This window comes from Elephantulus edwardii, unplaced genomic scaffold (assembly GCF_000299155.1).
Source record: "Elephantulus edwardii isolate Elephantulus edwardi_28Jun2011 unplaced genomic scaffold, EleEdw1.0 scaffold00173, whole genome shotgun sequence".
Classification (NCBI taxonomy): domain Eukaryota; kingdom Metazoa; phylum Chordata; class Mammalia; order Macroscelidea; family Macroscelididae; genus Elephantulus; species Elephantulus edwardii.
Window position 1 is genome coordinate 6,620,719 of NW_006399923.1, and position 23,950 is coordinate 6,644,668.

At 37.7% G+C, this 23,950-nt stretch overlaps 1 protein-coding gene across 1 annotated transcript in view; it reads left to right on the forward strand.

Moving 5' to 3' along the window:
• CDH10 (cadherin 10, type 2 (T2-cadherin)) overlaps positions 1 to 23,950 on the forward strand; it is a 117,992-nt gene that overhangs the window by 64,221 nt on the left and 29,821 nt on the right. Inside the window, exon 7 of the mRNA XM_006895670.1 lies at positions 715 to 851. Coding sequence (XP_006895732.1) covers positions 715 to 851 — 137 coding nt within the window. The remainder of the gene's footprint in view (positions 1 to 714; positions 852 to 23,950) is intronic.

Here is a 23,950-nt window from a genome sequence, read left to right on the forward strand (position 1 = left end):
GCACATCCCCACCCTGTCTTGTAGTTTATATTTTTGCTTGCTTGATTTATTTTTGTGATGTAGTACATTTAATGCAATTTGAGAATAATACTTATTTCAAGCACCATAAAACATTTGTAAGCCACTGGGATTGCAAAGTGACAGGGAAATAGGATGAATGCTGTCCTATTAAAGCTTGACTTACAATTTCAAATAAAATGTGCTTTATCCCAACTACATCAACTCAAATTGAAAATCCTGGTGTTAGATGTCACAATACTAACCCCATAACAATATCTCTAATCATTCTGGATGTAGTGCTTTTTCCCACGTGTATTAAGACTTCGGAATACATAAAAGTTATTTTCTATGCTTAAAAGAGTTCCAGTAAATCCTTAGACATTTTGTAATAATAAGTATGGTTTAAATACTTAAATGACATGACTAAGTGCTAGATACGCTAAATCGATTACCAACTGAAAGTAAATCTACGTCCTCTCAAAACCAAATCTAAAAAAAACCACCCCAAAACCAACCAACCAAAAAGAAAAAAAAAAAACCCTTCAAAGTCATCAGAATGAATTGTTTCTTTAGATCTTTGTAGGAGTTTTGTATTTTAGAAATTTCACTATTCTTATAATAATTAGTGATGTGTGCATTATTTTGCATTTTGTTATTACCTCTGCAAACCATCATTATAACTGCTTTTCCCCCCCCCTTACGTTCTGCATTCAGATTTTCCTTGGATCGTCATACTGACCTTGACAGGATCTTTAACATACATTCTGGGAATGGATCCCTTTATACATCAAAGCCACTTGACCGTGAACTTTCTCAATGGCACAATCTTACTGTTATAGCTGCTGAAATAAGTAAGATGATTTTTATGTATATAACTTGCTTATATGTATTTATATGTGTTATTTTATATTAAAATTACAATTATTAAAATATTAAAATGAATATATAAAATGTTAAATATTAAAATAAAGGTATTCTCATTTAGTATACATTTCATGCAATTTTGAGACCAGTATTTTAAAAACTTTTATTTTTCCACTATTTTGTCTAATTCTATATCTGGGGATATGGAGTTGGTTACAGAAATGAAACCAGAGGTAGAATGATAGAATTCTGTATAATCAAAGATTTGTTCATTGCAAATACTTGTTAAGAAATATAAAAGCAGGCCATCCACATAGATTTCACCTCATGGAATGCGTATGAATCAGACCAATTACGTCTGTGGAAACATCAGTTGAGAAGGTCAATATCAGCTATGAAAACAAGGCCAGGTGCTGATTGTGGAACAGACCACCAACTACTCCTATACAAGTTCAAGCTTATGCTAAAGAAAATTAAATTACAACAACCAAAATTTGACCTTGAGTCTATCCCATTCATTTTTCAAAATATCAGGACAGGTTTGAGGCCTTGAATACTAATGAGTGAAAACCAGATGAGCTATGGGAGGGAGGTATCAAGAATATCATCCATTGTTGTTGTTGTAATGTGCTGTCGAGTCGCCTATGATTCATAGTGACCCTATGTACAATATCCCCAAGCCTTGTTCTATTCCTTGTCAATCTTATTGTCTCTGATACACCTATGCCCATTACCCAGTGATTGAATCAAATGGTCATTATAAAGACAGAGGAAGAAAACCACAATAGTTGTCAGAGGAGACTATCAATATTGCCCTAGAGCGCCAATAAGCCAAAGTAAATGGAAGAAATCAAGAAATTAAGGAGCTGAACAGAACATTTCGAAGGTCAGCGTGGGAAGACAAATTAAAGTATTATATTGAAATATGCAAAGAGTTAGAGCCAGAAAATCAAAGAGGCTGAACTCACTCAGCTTTGCTTAAGTTCAAGGAACTGAAGAACAAATGCAAGCCTCAAACTGTAATACTTAAGGATGCAGTGGGCAGAATATTAAATGTTCCAGAAAGCATTAAAAGAAGGTCAAAATAGTATAGAGAGTCACTGTGACAAAAAGAATTGGCTGACACAGAAGAATTTCATGAAACAAAATATGAATAAGAGCCTGTAGTGATGAAAGAAGTTCAAGCTGCTCTGAAAGAATTGGCAAAAAATCAAGACTCTAAGAATTGATGGTATGCCAATTGACATATTTCAGCAAACAGACGCTGCCCTGGAGGTGCTCATAAAGTTGTTCCAAGAAATCTGAAGGACAACCACCTGGCCAATTGACTGGAAGAGATCTATACTTATTCCCATTCCAAAAATAGTTGACCTGACAGAGTATGGAAATTATCAAACCATATCATTATTATCACATGCAAGCAAGATTATGCTGAAAATTATCCAAAAAAACAACTGGAACAGCACCAGATGTGCAGGCTGAGTTTAGAAGGGGTGTGGACCTAGGGACATTGTAGCTAATGTTAGATGGATCTTGCCTGAAAGCAGAAAGTACCAAAGGGATATCTAACTGAGTTTCATTGACTATGCAAAGGATTTTGATTATGTGGATCATAACAAACTGTGGCTGATTCTGAGAAGAATGGAGATCCCAGAACAGTTAATCATGCTAATGTGAAACCTAAACTTGGACAAGGATGCAGTCATCAGAACTGCGTGGAAAAAGTGCATCGTTTAAAATTGGGAAAAATATATGGCAGGAATGTGTCCTATTTGCATACCTTTTCAACCTATATGCAGAACTGATGATGCAGGAGGCTGGGCTCTATGAAGAGGAATGTGGCATCAGGATTTGGGGAAGATTCATCAACAACATGCCTTATGCTGTTGATGCAATCTTGCTTACTGAAACTGAGAAGGAACCTGAAGCGCTTGTGGTACAAGGTCAAAGACTGCAGCTTTCACTATGAATTGAAGTTCAATAGCAAGAAAACAAAGATTCTCATCACTGGGCCAATTGATGACATCATGATAGACAGTGAAAAGATAGGGATTTTTAACAGTTTCAGCTTGCTTTGCTCCACAATCAACACTCATGGTACCAGCAGCCAGGAAATCAATAGATTAATTGCATTGGGAATGTCTGTTGTTAGGGCCCTCTCCTGCATATTGAAGAGCAATGACATCTGTCTGGAGACCAAGGTGCACCTGATCCAGACCATAGTCTTTGCAATTACTTGCTATGTGTCAGAAAGCTGGACAATGAGTAGGGATGATATAAGGAAAATTGATGATTTTGAGCTGTGATGCTGGAGAAGAGTATTGAATATAGTATGGACAGCTAGGAGAAGAAACAGGTTTGTCCTAGAGAGGGTGAACCAGGCTGCTCTTTGGAGGAAAGGATTCTGAAGCTTCATCTGACATATTTTGGACATGTTGCAGGGAGTGACCTGTCCTTGGAGAGGGACATCATGCTTGGGAGGGTGGAGGGACAGTGCAGGAGAGGAAGATCCTCAATGAGATGGATTGATTCAGTGACTAGGTAATTGAGGTAATGTGTCTGAGACAAGGTTGGTACAGGATAGAGAAGGATTCAGTACTCTTATACATATGATTGCTATGAGTCACAAGCAACTTGATGACATAACACAAAAAAATACCAAGGTATAAATAAAAGCTTCAATAGATCTTTTTATATTAATTTATGAAATGTTCTAAAACTAAGGAGTTAAAATAATGTAATATTTTTGTTAGGAAAAAATACAATCAATACAAAATAACATTGTTGTTGTTATTGTTATGTGTTTTCGAGTTGCCTGCCACTCAAAGTGACTCTGTGTATAACAACGCTGACAGCTGTCCTATCCTGAGCAATTCTCACTGACTCTTGACAAAGCTACAGTCATTTCCTCAATTATGTTATCAATCCATCTCTTCTGGGGTCTTCCTTTCCTGTGCTGTCCCATCACTATTCCAAGGACTTCTCCGAGGACTGGTCCCACCTGACCACATGCCCGAATTATGTGAAACAGAGCTTCAAAATCCTTGCCTCCAAGGAAAAACTTGGTTTCGCCCTCTCCAATGCAAACCTGTTTGTTTTCTTGTTCCAACACTCTTAACCAGCACTGAAACTCAAAGGCATCAATTCTTCTGTTATTGTTAGTCATTGTCCACCTCTCTTATGCATACCAAATTTTGTAAAGACCATGACCTCCATCAGGCATACCTTAGTCTAGACTGATATCATAACTTCTTAGTACTCTGGAGAGGTCTCTAACCACAAATTTTCCCAGTCCCATTTGCCTTTGGATTTGCTGAGACCAAGAGTATTGATTATGGAGCTGAGCAAGTTAAAATTGTTAACAACTTCAATCTCTTCGATATCTATAATGGTGCTGCCATTTCATTTGGCCCAGTGGTGAGAATCTTTTTTTTTTTTTTTTTTTTTGAGAGGTCAGCATTTTATTGGCTCGGCTGCGCCCCCGACGCGCGGTCATGGGCCGTTCCTGCCCCCCTCCTTCGTTGTCTGCCTCCACGTTCAGGCACAGGATCCTGCAAATCTGGCGCTGCAGTGCCCGGCACGGTGTCCTCCTCCTCCTCCGGGGGCAGCGGGGGTGGTGGCACCACGGCCTTGGGCTCTGGCGGGGGTGGCGGCTGTGGGGTCCCCTCAGCGTCAGCGGCCTCTCCTGGCGCCCGCTTCGCCTTTCTCGGGCTCCTTGTCCTCCTCCGGGCTGTCCGTGAAGAATCTTTGTCTTCTTGATGTTGAGCTTTAATCCATATAGAAGACACAGTCCTTGACCTTCTGTAGCAAGCATTCAGGTCTTCCTCAGTGCCAGCATGTTTGAATTTGAGAACAACGGGACAGTGGAGAGCATTAAACTTGTTACATTCACATCCTTAGTGGATACAGCCCTAGATGCTCAGTGTCTATAATAAATTTAATCATAACAAACATGGGTAAATAAAAGAAAAAATTATTCACAATTGTGTTAATTATATATTTCTTTTGTTAATAATAATATTACAATTATTGATTGTCATAATTTATCAAGAGAGTAACAGAGAATTTTTCAGGTTATTTTAATCAACTCATGAAGCCAGAAATACTAAAACGGCAATTCCAAAATTATCCTTGCATTTTTAAATAAAATATTGTCTTATGTTTTTAAATTATGAAATTTTGTTTAATTAGGCACTAACAGAAACAAGATTGAAATGTCAAAGATGAAATCCTACATTTTGACAGGAGTGAAAGAAAAATAAGTTTTAACTGAGGAGTAGTATAGCTTGAGCTGGGAAATACTAAGTAAAAATGCAAAGCATTTCAAGGTATAGAGTCACAAATCTATTATAATCGAGTGGATTCTCACTCATGATAAACTCATGATAAACTTGGCCTTCAAATGCTAACAATTTCAGCTGGAGCGTACTGTGTCTTTCTCCAGAAAAGTAGCTGATAATCGTGAAATACTGGTATTTCAGTTAGCCGCCTATCCACTAAGAAAAGTTTGAGGTTTAATGCTGATTATAGGTAAAATAAAAGTGTGCTATTCTGAAGTCTCCCTTTTGGTTCAAATATAGAGAGTTGGACAGTGACTAAGGATGACAGAAGAGTTGAGGTCTTTGAGTTGTGGTGCTGGAGAAGAGTATTGAACATACCATGGAGAGGGTGAAACCAAGTTTCTCCTTGGAAGCAAGGCTTTTGAAGCTCTTTCTCACATACTTTGGGCACATGTCCAGAAGGAATAAGTTCTTGGAGAAGGATATTATGCTTGGGAGGGTGGAAAGACAGCACAGGAGATGAAGACCCTGATGAGATAGATTGACACAATAGCTGGGTTTATGCATTAGATGTGTCAGGGTCAGTGAGTCTGGCTCAGAGCAGAGCAGGGTTCAGAGGTATTGTATATAGGGTAAGTATGAGTCAAAGGCAACTGGATGGCACATAACAACAACAACAACAAGGTAAAATTAAATATGAAATCCTTCAAAATGTAAAATATGATTACATGAATCTAAACTCAAAACCCACTGCGATCAATAGGGATCAACTTATAGCTGACTCTCCACTGGGTTCCGGAGATTTTCAATGATAAGTAACATTTTATACTCCCTCTAGCTGTGAATAAGTGTTCCAGTTTCTTCACAATATCACCAGAATTTGTTGTTTGTTGTCCTATTGAATTTTTCTATTGTTGCTGGGATGAGATGTTTTAATTTGCACCAATAATTAAGAATTTTGAACATTTCTTCATGTGTTTGTTTGTCATGTCAACTTCTTCTTTGTGAAGTATCTGCTCATATTCAGTGTCAACTCTATGATGGGGTTGTTTACCTTGATTCTTGTTGACATGATGGGGTGTTCTATCAATTTTATATTTAAGTCCCTTATCAAATATATGATTGAAAAATTTATTTTCCCAGTCTGTGGATTTCATAGTTACCCTATTGGAGAAGCTTTTTGGTATGCATAGGGATTTGATTCTTAGAGGGTGCCATTTATCTATTTTATCCTCTTCTGGTTTTAGATTTTTCATCATGCTTGGAAGACCATTCATACTTGGCATAGGACTTCTACAGTTCTTCCTAGCTTTTTTCTGATGAGGTTTATAGTCCTTAATTTTTCTTCTAAGTCCCTATTCCACTTTGAGTAGGTTTTTATATATGGTGCTTAGGTTTCCTGTAGATGGTTTTACAATTTTTCCAACACATAGGATTTATTTCCACTTCCTAAACAACATGCCTCTGAAAACTCTATGAACTTTGATAAATGTCGATAGTTGTAGAGGGGCTTTGGGCCTTTTGATCATAGGGTCACTATAAATTATGCTCGACTCAAAGGCAATACAACAACAATAACAATAACACTTGTTAAAGAGTCTGCCACTTCTCCACTAAACCAATATCATCTCCTTGTCAAAGTTCAGTTGACCATAAGTAGACGGACTGATTTCTGGATTCGCAATTCTAGTTTGTTGATCTATTTGTCTTTTGCTGTACCAGTACCATGCTGCCTTTACCATAACTGCTATGTAGTAGGCTTTGAGATCAGTAGGTGCAATGTCTCCCACCTTGTTGATCTTTTTCGGTGTTGTTGTTGTTACATGCTGTTGAGTCAAGTACAACTCATAGAGACCCTATGAACAAAAGATCTGAACCATATTCTATCCTGTGCCATCCTCAGACTCCCTGACACACAAGAGCGCATTGCAGCAGCCACCATGACAATCCACCTGCTTGAGAGTCTTCCTTTCCTTTGCCGCTCCTCTACCCTTCTCAGCAACATGTCCTTCTCCAAAGAATAGTTGCTCCTAGCAACATTCAAAAAGTATGTAAGGCATAGCCTCCTCATTCTTGCCTCCAAAGGGTACTCCGGCTGTACCCTCTCCAAGACGTATCTGTTCATTCTCTTTGCCATCCATGGGATGTTCATCGCTCTTTTCCAACACCACAGATCAAAGGTGTCAATTCTAACTCTTTCACCCTCATTTAATTGTCCAGATTTCAGATATGTGGCAAGTGATTGGAAAGATGGTCTGAATCACATGCACCTTACTCATCAACCTGACACCATTACTCCTCAAAAATTTGGAGAGGCCTCTAACTGCATATTTCCCCAGTGCAGGTTGTCTCCTTATTTCTTGGTGGCTGGCAGCAAATGTATTAATTGTGGAGCCAAGCAAGATGAAGCTGTTGACAGTTTCAATCTCCTCTCCATCCATCATGACACTGCCTATTGGTCCAGTGCTAAGAATCTTTGTCTTCTTGACATTGAGATGCAATCCATACTAATGGCTGCATTCCTTGATCTTCTACAACAAGGGCTTCATGTCCTCCTCAATTTTAGCAAGCCAGGTTGTGTCATCTGCATAACACAGGTTATTAATGAGACTCCCTGAAATTCTGAAGCCACGCCCCTCCTCATAGAGTCTAGCTTCTTGGTTAATTTGCTCAACATACAGATTGAATAGGTATGGAGAGAGAATACAACTCTGATGTATGCCCTTCTCAATTTTAAGCTATTCAGTGTTACTCTGTTCTGTTTGCTTCCTGTATAAGTTCCCCATCAGCAGAATTAAGTGCTCTGGGATTCCCGTTCTTCTCAAAGTCAGCCACAACTTATTATAATCCATACAGTCAAATGCTTTTGCATAATAAATAAAGCACAAATACACATTCTTTTGATATTCCTTACTTTTAGCCAGGATCCATCTGACATCAGCAATGATATCCCTGGTGCCATTGCTTCCTTGAGATCCTGCTTGAACTTCTGGAAGCTCCCTATCTATGGATTGTTCTAGTCTTTTTCTTTTTTTTAAATTTTAATTGTAGTTTACAGAGACTTTGGATTTCCATTCAATCACTGTTGTACACTTTCCTCCCTGCCCACTGCTCCCTCTAGTTCACTTTTCTCTTTGAGAAGTAAAAAAAAATAATAATTTCATTGTTATACAGTCTCATTACTTACCCACCACCTGGCCCACTTCACTTTGCAGCTTTCATTCTGGACTCTTGTCATGACAATAATACCTAATCATATATTCCTTCTAAACAGTATCTCTCCCTCATCTATTTCAATGCAGTATACATTATTTATCCCCTCTTAGTTTCCCCGCAATTCCGATGTCAGACCTGCTTTACAACAGTGGCACAATTCATTATTTGTCCTTTTGTGACTGAGATATTTTACTTAGCATAATGTCCTCCAAAGAAAGGGAAGCTATAGAGTGGGAAAAATTATTTTGTAATTACATATCTGATAAGGGACTTATATCTAGAATTTATAAAATACTCGAGCACAGCAACAAGATAAAGAAAACAACCCAATTAAAAAATGGTCACAGGATATGAGCAGACACTTTACAAAAGAAGACATACAGATGGCAAACAAACACATAAAAAATGTTTTAAATCCCTAGGTCTAAGAGAGATGTAAATCAAGACAACTATGAGATATCGAGATATCATCTCACCCCTGTAAGAATAGAAAAATATAACAGAACAGCAAACAAGAAATGCTGGCAAGATTGTGGAGAAACTAGAACCCTTATTCACTGTTGGTGGGCATGTGAAATGGTGCAACCACTATGAAAGGCAGTATAGCACTTTATCAAAAAGCTGGAAATAAAAATATCATTTGGCTCAGCAACTCTATTGCTGGGAATATACCCTAAAGAAACCATAACTGCTACCCAAGCAGATATATGCACACCCTTGTTTATTGAAGCTTTGTTCACAGTAGCAAAGAGCTGGAAACAACCCAAATGCTCATCAACAAATGAATGGCTAGAGAAGTTATGGTATATTCACACAGTGGAATACTATGGTGCATTGAAAAACAAGGAACTTTTGAAATATTATACAAATGGGTGATTCTAGTAATTTTAAAATAAATAGGATCTTTAGCAGTATTTTCTTGCATGTGCTATTAATAATACTGTTCAATAGTTTCCACATTCATTTGGATGACCTTTCTTCGGAATGGGAACAAATATGGACCTTTTCAAATCTATTGTCCAGACGACAGCCATCCTCCAGATTTTCTGGCATAGACTTTTTTAATATTGTTTTGCTTATTCAAAGTCTGGTGAAGGCTGTTTGGTGCTTTCTCAACAAGTTGGATATAGAGATATAATTTGATCTAGCATATCCACTCTTAGAAATATACCCTAAAGAAAACAGAGCCATAACTCATATAGATGTATTCACATCTATGTTTATTGTTGTGTTATTCACAATAGCAAAGAGTAGGAAGCAGCCTAAATGCCCAAAACAAACGAATGGATGGGAAAACCATGGTACATTCACACAATGGGATATTATGCAGCATTGAAAACAATGGCTCATAAAGCATTACACAACATGGGAGAACCTGGAGGATATTACGCTGATTGAAATGTATCATCACAAAAGGACAAATACTGTATAACATTGCTGTTGTAAAATAGGATAGACAATGATAGGGTGTGCAGAGAATGGCACAAGAGTGGATCAAAAAGTATACTGCCGTAGAACAGATGAGGGTAAGAATTATTTCAAAGGAATATATGATTAGAAATTATTTTTGTGACAATAATCTGGAACAAGGATTGCATTCAGTGGGCTGGGAAAGAAGTAAAAGAAGAGGGCAAGAAATTGTGCAAATTAAAAAAACAGACAATAAAACACTATAATTCAAGGGGGGAAAACAAAACAAATTACAAAGGATGATGGCCCATCTTTTTCCACTGAGTGCACTGTGGACTTGGTCCACCAATGAGTTGTGGCTTTTCATTTATTAACATTTCATTTATCTATGCATAATTGTCTACCAGAGCTCTCTCCTCTGTGAGTGGGCCCAGTAAATTTGGTCATCCATTCTGAAAGGCATAACTGCATTTTTCACAAACAAATTATTTACATCATGACACCTTTTATCCACGAAGAAGTAGTTTATTTTCTGACCCTTTGCTTCTTAGGAAAAAAGGTTGGCTTTGTCATTTTTATGATTGATGAGAATGACTCCAGAATGACCCTAACTCCTTTGCACATCTATCATTTTTACATCAGTCCCCTTTACGGGACCCTGGTCATCCACACTAGAGTAGACTTTCCTTTATAAAAGCTTAATTTTATTGAGTTTATCTTAATAAAAACTATTCTCTTCACCTTGCCAAACTAATAGGCCTCGTCTTTAGAGAGAGTAGATTTTATGGGGAAAGACTGTATAGGAAAGGTCACGTTTATGGAACATTTCACAGGACGGAATGATGGCCATCAAGATGAAATATACCCAGGGAAATAAAGGGCATATTATTAAACAACACAATCATAGGTGGAAGCCTATGAAACCGGCATGTTTTATGTGAAAGGAAATTATTTCATGGATAGTAGGTTTATGAGGTCCAAATGGTATAAACTTCAGATTTAAAAGATCTCAGGGAAGGACTTTAGGTCAGTAAGAATTTAAAGTTTCACAACTTGAGCTATTTATGTCTTTATTTTTCCACTAGTTGTTTTTACAACAATATTAAAATGAAAAGCCCAACATAGTCTTCAAGAAATAAGAAAATGGCAAAGTTCATGTATAACTTGAACTGTAAAATGAGTTTCCCAATCACTACACAGAGGGGTTTGGTGGGGGTTTTTGTTTTTGTTTTTGTTTTGTTTTGAGTTTTTTGGGTTTTTTTGGTGCTTCCTTGGTGAGTGTGATATTTTCAATAAGTTTCTTTGCTACAAAAACTACAGTAGCATGGGTTCAGGGGAGGATCACTATTGATTGTGAAAATCTACAAATCATTGCCAATTCACCGCTATAATAATTTGAGGGGAGAAGCTGAGTAAAATCTAATTGCCAGAAGGTAAAAGGTAGTATCCATGGGATTTTTTTAATGTTTTCTGGAATTACAGTGAGTGCAAATAAGATAGAATATGTTGCTGTTATTGTTAAATGTCCTCAAGTCAACTACCTTCACCCTGTTACAGTTACTATGTCAATCCATCCCATTGAGGTTCTTCCATTTCAACACTTTCTATGCATGATGTCATTTTCCAAGGACTAGACCCTCCAAGTTACATGCCCTAAATGTGTGAGACTAAGTCTCACTATCCTTGTCCTCTTGGGAACACCTTAGTGCATCTTTTCTAGGACATACTTGTTTGACCTTAGGAAAATCCATGGGTTTTAAGCACTTTGTTCATTATCAGCTCTTCTTCTGCCATCATTATCCATTATCCAACTTTCAGATTGATAGTAAGTTATTTAAAAGATCATAATTTTAATCAGGTGCACCTTAGTCTTCAAACTGACATCTTCACTCTTCGTTGCCTTGGTGAAGTCTCTGAAAGCAGACTTTCCCAAGGCAATAGGTCTCTTGATTTCGTTGCTGCTGGTTCCAGGGATATTGATTATAGATGAAAGCAAGATAAATTGAAAATTTCTATATCTTCTCCATCTATCATGATGTTGTGTATTGACTGGTGAGGATTTTTGTTTTATTGATGTGTTAAAATGTAACTCATATTGGAGGATGATACATACATTTCAAGTTCTCCTCATTTTCAGCAAGTAAGGTTGTGTTATTTGCATACCGAAGGTTCCTGAGAGTCATCCTCCAATCATGATGCTTCATTCTCTTGTCCATAGAGTTCATCTTCTTGAATAATTTGTTATTCATACAGATACACATCTTTCCTGATCTTAACCTTGCTCTACTCATACCCCAGCATCTTGGTCTGTGTATAAGTTATGCATGAGCACAACCAAGTGTTCTGGGATTCCCATCATCGTTAATGTCAGCCATTAGCTTTTGTGGGGGTTTGTGTGTGTGTGTGTGTGTGTGTGGTTTTTTTTTAATGATCCATAGAGTCAAATGCCTTTGAATAGTTGAAAAAACACAAGTAGATATATTTCAGCTGATATCTGTCTGACACCAACAGTTATGGCTTGTGCTATGGTTTCTTCTAAATACAGCCTGAATTTCTGGCATGGGTTTTTTTTTGTGTGTGTTTTTGTTTTTGGGGTTTTTTTTTTACTGTTTGTTTTTTACTGTTTTTTGAATGATCTTCAGCAATATTTTACTAACATGGTGATAATTATATTGTTCAGTAATTTCTATATTCTATTAGATCACCTGTTTAGGGAAAGGAAACAAATGTCTCTGTCTTTTGGCAAATTTCCTGGCAAAGCTAGTACCACATCTATTTTTTTGTAGGATTTTTTGTGTTTTTTTGTTTTATTTATAAATATGCCAATTGATATCCTATAAATTCCTGGAATTTTTATTTTTATAATTCCCCCAGTGCAGCTTGAAATTCTTCCTTCGTCATCATTGTTTCTAGACCATGCACTACTTCCTTAAATAGTTCTGGTTCTGTGTCTACCAATTCAGTGACTTAGTGTGTTCCTTCTGTCTTCCTTGATGCTTTCAGGATTATTTGGGATTTTGCCAGTGGCACCTATTGCAATTGAAAGCTTGAATGTCTTCCAGTTCTTTCAACTTGAGAAATTCTGAATCAGTTCTTTCTTTTTTTGTGTTTTCTAACTCCGGTTTTTTTGAGAATTTCTTCATACAAGTTTATTTTGAAAACCCTATGACCAATAGAGGAACACTGTTGGATATAGGGCTAGAAGTGTGCCCTTAGTTTGGAAAAGTCAAAATGAGAAGAAACAGCTGCACACATGCATTAATAATTGGAACATGTAATGTACGAAGTCAGGCTACATTTAGAAGAAGGTTTATTACTGTTAGTGTCAGATAGATCCTGGCTAAAAGCAGAGATGAACAGAAAGATATCTATTTGTTTTTATCAGCTATACAAAGGCATTTGACTCCATAGATCATAAAAAATTATGACTGACATTGAAAAGAATAAGAATCCCATAACACTTGATTGTGTCCATGGGAAACTTATACTTGGACCAGAAAGCAGTCCTCAGAACAGAGAAAAGAAACATTACATGGTTCATAATCAAGAAAGGAGTTCATCATGGATGAGTCCTGTCTCCAAGCCTTTTCAATCTATATGCAGAACAAAGCATCTAGGAGGCCGGGCTTTATAAGGAGGAATGTGGCATCAGGATTGAAGAGAAATACTCATCAACAACCTGTAATATACAGATGACACAACCTTGCTTGCTGAAACTGAAGAGGTCCTGAAACACTTACTGCAAAAAATCAAGAACTGTAGTCTTCAATATTAATTGAAGCTTAGCATCAAGAAGACAAAGAGCACAGGCAGCACTGTGATAGATTGAGAAGAGATTGGCGTTATTAACAATTTCAATTTACTCAGCTCCATACACTCTTAGCACCAGCAGTCAGGAAATCAAAAGATTAATTGCACTGTGAAAATCTGCTGTCAAAAACTGTTTCAGAGTACTGAGAAAGGGTTTCAGTCTAGAGACTAAGGTGCAACTGATCCAAACCATGGTCTTTGGAATTGCTATGTTTCAGAGAGCTGGAGAAGGACTAAGGATGACAAAAGAAAATTGATGCCTTTGAGTTGTGATTTTGGTTAAGAGTATTGAATATACTATGGACCACCAAGGGAACAAACGGGATTGTCTTGGAGAAAGTGAAATCAAATTTCTCCTTGGTGGAGATTTTGGGATTCTGTGTCAGGCACTGTTAACATGTGGCCAGGAGGGACCAGTCCTTGGAGAAGAACATCAGGCTTGGAAGGGTGGAGGGACAGTGCAGATAAGGAAGACGCTGGATAAGATGAATTGACACAGTAAGTGGGATATTGGGGGTAAGTTTTTTGGAGTGAGTGATATTGGCTCAGAATAGGGCAAACTTCAGAGTTATTGCATATAGGGTCATCACTGTGAGTCTCAGGCGACTCAATGGCACATAAAGACAGCAACAAATGTACTAAGTATGAATTTTAAAGTGTTGTAAGCTGTTAAAAATTAAGTGGAGCATCTAAAGTTTGACATATCAGGCATTAGCAAGGTGAGATGGACTGGCATTTGCCACTTTGAATAAGACAATTATATGATCTATTAGGCCATGAATGAAAAAAATTAAATTAAAACCGTTGCATTTAATAGTTAAAAGGGCCCTTTAAAAATCTATCTTGAAGTACAATGCTCTAAGTGACAAGATACTATCCCTGCACATGCAAGGTAGGTGTATCGACTCAACAATTATATATACACACCAACAACTAAAGCCAAAGATGAGAAAATTAGAGAATTTTTACCAGCTTGTACAATTTTAAATTGACCAACCATGCAATCAAGATACAATAAAAATTATTGGCAACTGGAATGTAAAAGTTAGAAGCGAAGAAGAGGGACTGGTAGTTAAAATTTGTGAACTTGGTTCTAGAAATATGGTTGGAAAACAAATGATTGGATTTTATATAGCCAATGATGCATTGTAAATACTTTCTTTTATAAATAGAGATGGCAACAATATACATGGACATCAAACGATGGACTTAATAAGAATCATATTGACTAAATCACTGATGACACTCATGATGAGGAGTTAAAACCAGGCAGGTTCTGAGTGTAAAATTGCACATTATTCATGTGCAAATTCAAGTTGAAACTGAAAAACAAAAACCAAAAACACGTCCACAAAAACCAACATACGAAAAGCCTATTTTTTTGTATGACTTTACTTCAACAATTTTAGCTAATGTTTTTGTTTTAAAATCTTAAATTGTTTTTGTTTTTATGTGTGGTCGAGTTGCCTGAGACACATAGCAATCCTGTGTAAATACAACAGCCCTAAACCCTGCTCTATTCCTTGCTAATCTTACTGTGTTTTACACACCTATTCCCATTAGCCCAGTTACTAAATCATCTGTCTCATCGAGGGTCTTCCTCTTCTGCTCTGTCCCTACCCAATCCCAAGCATGACGTCCCTCTCCAAGGACTGGTCCCTCCTTGCAACATGTCCAAATGTATGTCAGATGAAATTTTAGAATCCTTGCCTCCAAGGAGCCTGGCTTCACCCTCTCCAGGACAAACATGTTTGTTCTCCTTGCAGTCCATTATATATTCAACACTCTCCTCCATTAATGAAAGTTAAAATAAGCCAGAGAATATTTTATTGGTTGCATTTATTATTAATTTTCGTTGCAAAAATAACTTGAGTGGCAACTTATCTGCTATCTTCAAGATTATTTCCAGTAATTTTTTCAGTTTGTGGTTCTATTTTTAGTTTGTGAACTTATATTTTTATTATAGCCATTTCAGAGAGGAGTCTTAGAGTTTTTCAGGGTACTGTAATAATACTGCATTTTTAATGCATTCCTAGAATATGGTAAAAATCTCTTTGATTCCGTAGCATGCCAAAATCATGTACAAATTAAAAATGATGGCTGATAGTCATAAAAGCTTTAATTGGTTTCTCTGAAGCAGTTTTTTCAAGCTCTAGTGAAAACAGTCAATTCAGTTTATTGATTTGATGTGGCTTCAGGGAAAGCCCAGCTTGCAAATATTTCAGTAGAAAGACAACCTTGCTTGCATACCCAAACTTGTCCATGATTTCTTGTTTTTGTACTGTCATGCATATTGAATAAAGAAACCCAGGATCTGTTTTATCAAGGAGCATTAACAAAGCATCAGTCATGGTGAAACACTATATCTATGCTGTTCCAAATGGAAATATTAATTTGAACCAGTAAAAATATACCAAGGTCAAGCTATTTAAAGATTTCAGGATTTGAAAGACAGATACTTGGGACCAAATCACCAAGTGTCTCAAAAAGGATGGAAATTCACTTAACAGATCAGTAGTAAATAAAAGCTCCAAGGTCAATGTGAAAATAGGTATGGCCAATATGGCAGAAAGTGAGAAAGAGTCTGCCCGCCACAAACACTTCAAGGGGAAGAAATCCTCATCATCTACCTCAACCACATGAAGTCCATTCCTGTGAGTCTGTCATGCTCCCACACTCCCAAACCTACTTCTCTGAATTCTAACACCAATCTTCTTTCCCTGAGCACTTGATACTCTATTAGACTTACACAAAATGATCACACAAAATTCATAGATAACATTCAGGATTATAGCAGTTAATAACAAAGTTACAGGCTATATAGTTCAGGTGGAAATACTTAGGATACAATCCTTTGTTGTTGTTGTTATATGCCATGAGTCACTTGCTACTCATAGCGACCCTATGTTCAAGGGTTCTAAACCCTGCTCTGTCCTGTGCCAACCTCACTGTCTCTGACACATCTATTCCCATTACTTTAATCACTGAATTGATCCATCTCATCTCCTAATCTGTGCCGCCACTCTCCCGAATATGATGTCCCTCTCTAAGGAATGGTCCCTCCTCACAACAGGCCCATAGTATGTCAGATGAAGCTTCAGAATACTTGAATCCAAGGAGCAGCCTGGTTTCACCCTCTCTAAGACATACCTGCTTGTTCTCCTAGCCGTACATGGTTGGTATATTCAACACTTTTCTCAAGCACCACAGCTCAAAGGCATCCATTTCTCTTTCTACCAGTCCTTCTTTAAAGACAGCTTTTTCTCAGGCATGCTCACAGTTAGGCTTCCCTGAGACCTTCAGAGACTCTGGGCCCTGACTTTTAGGCAAATGTTATAAGGCTCTTTTTTAGTTCTGAACATTAGTATCTCTCCTTTCTCCGTCCATAAGATTAGGCCAAAGATAAGTTCAGTTCTATATTTGATTCTTCATCACATATGCTACTGCAATTACTACTGCTATCTAACCCTAGTCTTGGTCTTTTCAATCACTTGGTGTGCATCTGAGAGACGGACAATGAATAAAGATGGCAGGAGAAGAACTGATGCCTTTGAGTTGTGGTGTTGAAGAACAGTACTGAATATCCAATGGACTTCCAAAACAACAAACAGATAAGTCTTGGAGAAGGTGTAGCCAGAGTGCTCCCTGTAGGCAAAGATAATAAAGTTCATCACACATACTTGGGGTAGGTTGCTAAGAGAGTCTGGTCATTGAATAGCAACATCATGCTTGGAAAGTTAGAGGGTAGGCAAAAGATGAAGACCTTCGATCACATGAATTGACTTAATCATTGCAGTAATTGGATCAAGTGTGTCAGAGCTGTTGAGGATGGCACAGGATGAGTTAGGGTTCAGGACTGTTTTTTGTATGGTCACTATGAATCATACTTGACTTGACATCACCTGACAACTAAAACCCAGGGGTGGAAGTCAAAGTAAATAGCTAGAAAAGCCATCATGAATACACCACTGAATGATAATGAATTAATAGATTGTATTTCCACCATCTAAACCAGCACTTAGCGACACAGCCTAATCAACCCAATTTTTTTTTGTTGTTGTTGTTATGTGCCATTGAGTCACTTGCAACTCATAGTGACCCTATGTACATATAGCCCTAAATCCTACTCTATCCTGTGACAAACTTATTGTCTCTGACACACCTAACCCCATTACCCCAGTGACTGAATCAATCCATCCATAGAAGATCCTCCTCTTCTGCACTGTTCTTCCACCCTTCCAACCATGGTGTTCCTCTCTAAGAACCTGTCCCTCCTTGTAACAAGTCCAAAGTATGTCAGACAAAGCTTCAGAATCCTTGCCTCCAAGGAGCAGCCCGATTTCACCTTTTCCAGGATGAACCTGTTTGTTTTCCTAACAGTCTATGGTTTAGTCAACACTCTTCTCCAGCACCACTGCTCAAAGCATCAATTATCTTTCTACCATTCTTAGTCATTGTCATCTCTCTGAAGAATAGCAAGCAATTGAGAAGTCTATAGCCTGAACCAGGCACACCTCAGTCTCCAGTCTGACGTCATTGCTCTTCAGTACTCTGGAGAAGTCCCTGACAGCCAACTTTCCCAATGTAATTCTTCTCTTAATTTCCTGGTTGTTCGTGGTTTCCTTAAAACTTCATAAACACTGTGTTTCACCCTATTCTTCATTCACATTGTGTTTCATTCAATCACTCCCATTTATTATGTTGGCTTTTGTGTGTGTGTGTGTGTGTGTGTGTGTGTGTGTGTGTGTGTGTAGTCAAATGTTTTCGGTTATACCTTTAAATCTAATTCATTGTTTTAAACTTTCCTTTGAAACTAAGATTTCGTTAGTCCCTCTATCTTCATATTACCAAAGTTACATGTATCCTGCAAGCAGTGGATTAAAGAAGAAGGAAGTTTTACACACTAATAGTTTCTGGTGCCCATCTGTGCTATTCAAACCTTTGAATGAAATATACGAGGTGTGTGTGTGGGTGGGTGGGTGTGACCTAGGGTGTAACTTCTTTGAAATATGACTATAATATTAGCGATTTAACACAACTGTTGTTGTTAGGTGTTGTTAAATAGGATATAACTCATGTTGTTGTTGTTGTTATGTGCCATCGAGTCGTTTGCGACTCATAGCGACCCTATGCACAACAGCCCTAAACCCTGCTCTATCCTGCGCCAACCTCACCGCCTCTGACACACCCATCCGGATTACCCCAGTCACCGAATCAATCCATCTCATAGAGGGTCTTCCCCTCCTGCGCTGTCCCTCCACCCTCCCAAGCATGATGTCCCTCTCCAAGGACCCGTCCCTCCTGGCAACATGTCTAAAGTATGTCAGACGAAGCCCCCCAGAATCCTTACCTCCAAGGAATAGCTTGGATTAATCCTCTCCAAGATGAATCTGTTTGTTTTCCTGGCAGTCCATGGTACATTCAGTACTCTTCTCCAGCACCACAGCTCAAAAGCATCCACTCTCCTTCTGTCCGCCCTAGTCAATGTCCAACTCTGATGCATAATAGGCAATTGCAAAGGCCATGGTCTGTATCAGGCGCACCTTAGTCTCCACAGAGACACCGTTGCTCCTGAGTACTTTAGAGAGGTACCTAACAGCAGACTTTCCCATTGCGATACGCTTTTTGATTTCCTGACTGCTGGTGCCAAGAGTGTTGACTGTGGAGCCGAGCAAACTGAAGCTGTGAACAATCTCATTCTCTTCGCCATCCATCCTGACGCTGCCAATTGGTCCATTGGTGAGAATCTTTGTCTTCTTGACATTGAGCCTCAGTCCATACTGAAGGCTGCAGTCCTTGACCCTTCACAGCAAGTGCATGAGTTCCTCCTCAGTTTCAGCAAGCAGGGTTGTGTCATCTGCATAACGCAGATTGTTAATAGATCTTCCACCAATCCTGATGCCACCATTCTCCTCAAAGAGCCCAGCCTCTCAGATAATCTGCTATAACTCATAGTGATGAAATAAACAACAGATTTGTGCCCTGTCCAATTGTATGCATCCTTAGCATTTCTGATATACTTGAGCCAATTGCTGCAGTCCTGTCAATTCATCTGGTTGAGAGTTTTCCTCACTTTGGCTTACCCTTCAGCTTTCCAAGCATGAGGTCTCTTTCCAAGAAATAGCCTCTCCTAAAACTATGCTCAAAGTATATGAGATTAAGCTATGTGCTCTTTGCCTCCAAAGTGTGTTGTGGACTTTCTCCAAGGCATATTTGTTTGCCCTTTTGAAAGCTCATGGGATATTCAGTACTCTTTTCCAACACCACCATTCAAAGGCCACAAAACAATAAAAAAAAATAAAAAGACATCCATTCTCCTCTCATCCTTATTCATTTCCAGTTTTTAAATGCACAACAAATGATTGAGAAGACCATCTTCCAAATCAGATGCAACTTAGTCTTCAAAATAACACCACTGCTTCTCAATAAATTAGAGATGTTCCTGACTGCAGATTTTCCCAGTGTCTTACGTCTCCTCATCTCCTAACTGTGCGTAGCAAGGGTGTTGACTGTGGATACAAGTAAGAAGATGTAATTGGCAATTTTAATCTTTCTTTATCTATCATGATGTTACTTATAGGTCCAATGTTGAAATTTTTTGTTTATTGTTTTGTTTTGATTTTGGTTTTTGGGTTTTGTCTTTGTGTTTTTGGTTTTTTTTATATTGAGATGTAATCCATATTGAATACAGAAGTCTTTGATCTTATGCAGCAAGCATTTAAAATAATTCTTATTTTCAGAAAAAAAATTGTGTCCTCACATAGCATAGGTTGTTAAGTATTCATCTGATACTAATACTACATTCTTCCTTATACAATTCAGTTTCTCAATTGATTTGTTCAGCATATTGAATAAGTACAGAGAATGGACATGACATATGACCCTGACACACACCTTTCTTAATTTTAAACCATGTGGTGTTCCATTTGTCTGTTCAGACAATAGCTTCTTGGTCTAGGTATAAATTTCAAATGAGCCCAATTGAGAGTTCTGTGATTCTCATTATTCTCAATATTAGCCATAATTTGTTATGGTCAACATAGTGAGATGTCTTGCCATGGTATGTCATTTTATAAAAATGAACTGAAATTTACTAAAAAATATTTGGTAGTGTGGAGAACTAAAATTTACTATGTATCACATTTTCTACAAAAAAGAATACTCTGCGTATTCTACAACTGAGAAAATTCGTCTTCAAATTTAGGTGCAATTCGAAAGGAAAAAAAATCTGTTACTTTCTCAAAACATAAAACTGACTTTCATGAAATGTGCTTTTAACAGCTCATTCTTCAATGTTGATGTGTGTTTCCTAGTAAGTGTTATGATTATAAATGTTGTTGTTAGGTGCCTTCTAGACAACTACATTTCATAGTGACCCTGTGAACAACACGTGAAATACTGGTGTTATCCTTAACAGTCACCAATATTCTTAAAACCATTGTTGCATTATTTGGTGATTGTTGTACTTGTTATATGCTGTCAAGTCACTTGCGATTCATATCGACCTCATATACAAGAGCCTTAAACCCTGCTCTATCTTGTGTCGATCTCACCATCTCTGACATACCCATCCCCACTACCTCAATCACTGAGTTGATCCATCTCATCGACATTCTTCCTCTCCTGTGCTGTCCCTACACTCTCCCAAACATGATGTCCCTCTCCAAGGACTGGTCCCTCCTTGCAACATGCCCCAAGTATGTCAGATGATGTTTCAGAATCCTTGACTCCAAGGAGCAGCCTGGCTTGACTCTATCTTTAGAACTAATCTGTTTGTTCTGCCAGCAGTCAAGGATATATTTAACACTCTTCTCAAGCACCACAGCTCAAAGGCATTAATTATCTTTCTGTCATCCCTAGTCACTGTCCATCTCTCTGACGTGCAAAGCATGTAATTGTGAAAACTATGGCCCAGATCAGGTGCACCAAAGTCTCCAGCCTGACATTATGTGTCATGAAATGATCAGGGAAAAATGTAACAACAAATTACCTAATTTTTAAGGAGAGTTAGACTCAACAGTCTCTCTACATCTCGTTTGCTGAAAGAAATAGTTCTCTACTGATAGGCTCACTGAGATAGCCATTTCAGTTACAAAGAAGGAAAGAAATTACAAGATGACACAAATATCAGCAAAAGCTTTGAAGTCGTGGAGCCTCAAAGTAATTGAAATGTGTTTAAAATATCATGTCTCCATATGAACTTCATCTGGCTGGAACAGTCTCACATACAGAAGCTGGTATCAATTTCACTTGTGTCCTGCGAGTTTCCTTCAACTGTGGTTTGGATAACTAGAGGCTGGGTTTTGTTGATGCCTCAAGCAAAAGCTTACCTTACTGACTGGGTAATCCTGTGGACACATCTGGGATAGTATGGTTCTATATGGTCATTCCAGAATTAGGCTTTTTTGTGTGCTCTCTGCTTGGCTCAGGGTCTTAATTCAACCAAACTGAGCTAGGAATTGCATTTTCCATTTCAGAGACTTTGAGGAATTTAACTTCTAAAGCTAGTTGAAGTAATTAGGACTCTTTAAAAAGCTAGACCAATTACTTTCTTCTTTTTAAGAACTAAATGTATTTTTTACCCTTAAGTGAAATCAATCTGTAGAAGAACAGCTGGAAATACCTACCTGCCAAACCACAAGCAGTCAGGGTCCTATTATGCTGTTCTGGGTATTGAATGGAACAAGGATGAGAGGAAAACAGCATGGAGGGAATTGTTTTTACTAGACATTAAAGGTTGGTTTTATGGTACACCAAACCCTGAGAAGGATAGAATGATATATAAATGTACTTTTTACCAGTGTGTTTCCAGGCTCTGCCTTTAACAGTTTAATTCTACATTGTATAGCAATTTATCACGTCTGGTGGCAAGTACTAATCCAGGTAATTATTTCATGCATTATACCATAGAATATCTTCTCTTTGTCTTCTTTACAAGGTATTTTTAAATGTCATGTAGAGAATAAAACTGTAACATTAAGGTCATAATCAGTGGCACTTGGCTTATGTAAAACGTTTGTGTAGACACCAAAATGTTCTCTAAACATGTGTTTGAAAATTCAACTGTTATCATTGCAAACAATTAGGAGGGCATCAGATAAAAGTTAATGTTGAAGGGTGTGAGGATTGTTTCCTAGGTTTTGTTAGTGTAGATTCTTGTCCTGTACAGGTAGAAAAAATGACATCTTTCTGAAATATGAGATATTATTTAAACCGTCTCTTCTTACTAGTATGAAAAGGCCTATAGATGCTTGGAGATAATTCTGGTGGCCTAGTGGGTAAGTTTTTGCACTTCTGAATACCTGCTGGAAGGTCAGCAATAAGTTGGCTCCAACTCAAGGGCATGCAACAACACATAGATACATGGACACACTTTCCTCTTAAGATACAGAGCTGAGATCCCTATTCCTGATAGATTCCAGCTACTGTATAATTTCTTTGATTCACTCTGAGAGAAGCTCAGGTTGCAAAACTTATACCAGAAAGTCCTCAGCATGATGCTTCCATCTCATGCTTTATACTTTATTTATACATGAGCTGCACAGTGCCTTGTGCCAGCAAAAAGATTAGTGTAAGCACTGCTTTTTTCAATAATGACTCAAGGCCTGATGCTTTACAAAGCATATTTATCCCTATGGATTTAGCTTTTGATTTGAAGAGCCCTGAGGTATTTGTAAAGAGGCAGAAGGATACACACATTGTGTGAAGAAAGGGGCTGACAATACAGTTTTGGGGATGCAAACTTTAAAAAAACAGCAACAACAACAACAAAAAAAAATAGTGGTTCTATGCCAGAGTTAGAAAGAATTTTGATACCAAGACTAGGCTTATTATTACTTAAAGATTTAAAATTGAAATAAATTATTTTTAATATATCCATCCAAAAACTGTTTAAGAAGGTTAAAGAGCATATTCTAGGAAATAAGGTACAAGCAGTTTGCTACCTCCTTCCTAGTTGCATTCATGGTGGTGGTGGTGTTTTCCAGTTATCTTTTATTCATAAATTCTCTAGAAATTAGAGCAAAACACTTCCTAACCTTGAGCCCACAATTTCTCACAATTTCTTCTGCATTTAAAAACATTGTTGCAAGTACTGTGCAAAATCATCTCATTGAGAATCTTCCTCTCCTTCTCCTTCCTTAACCACCTGCTTTTCAGAGCACAATGTTGAGATGTAATCCATATAGAAGGCTGGAGTCTTTGATCTTCTCCAGCAAGTGCTTTCAGTCATCTTCATTTTCAGCAAGCATGATTGTGTCATCTGCATGTGTGTGTGTGGTATGTATATCTATGTCTATATCTATATCTATATCTATATCTATATCTATATCTATATCTATATCTATATCTATATCTATATCTATATCTAT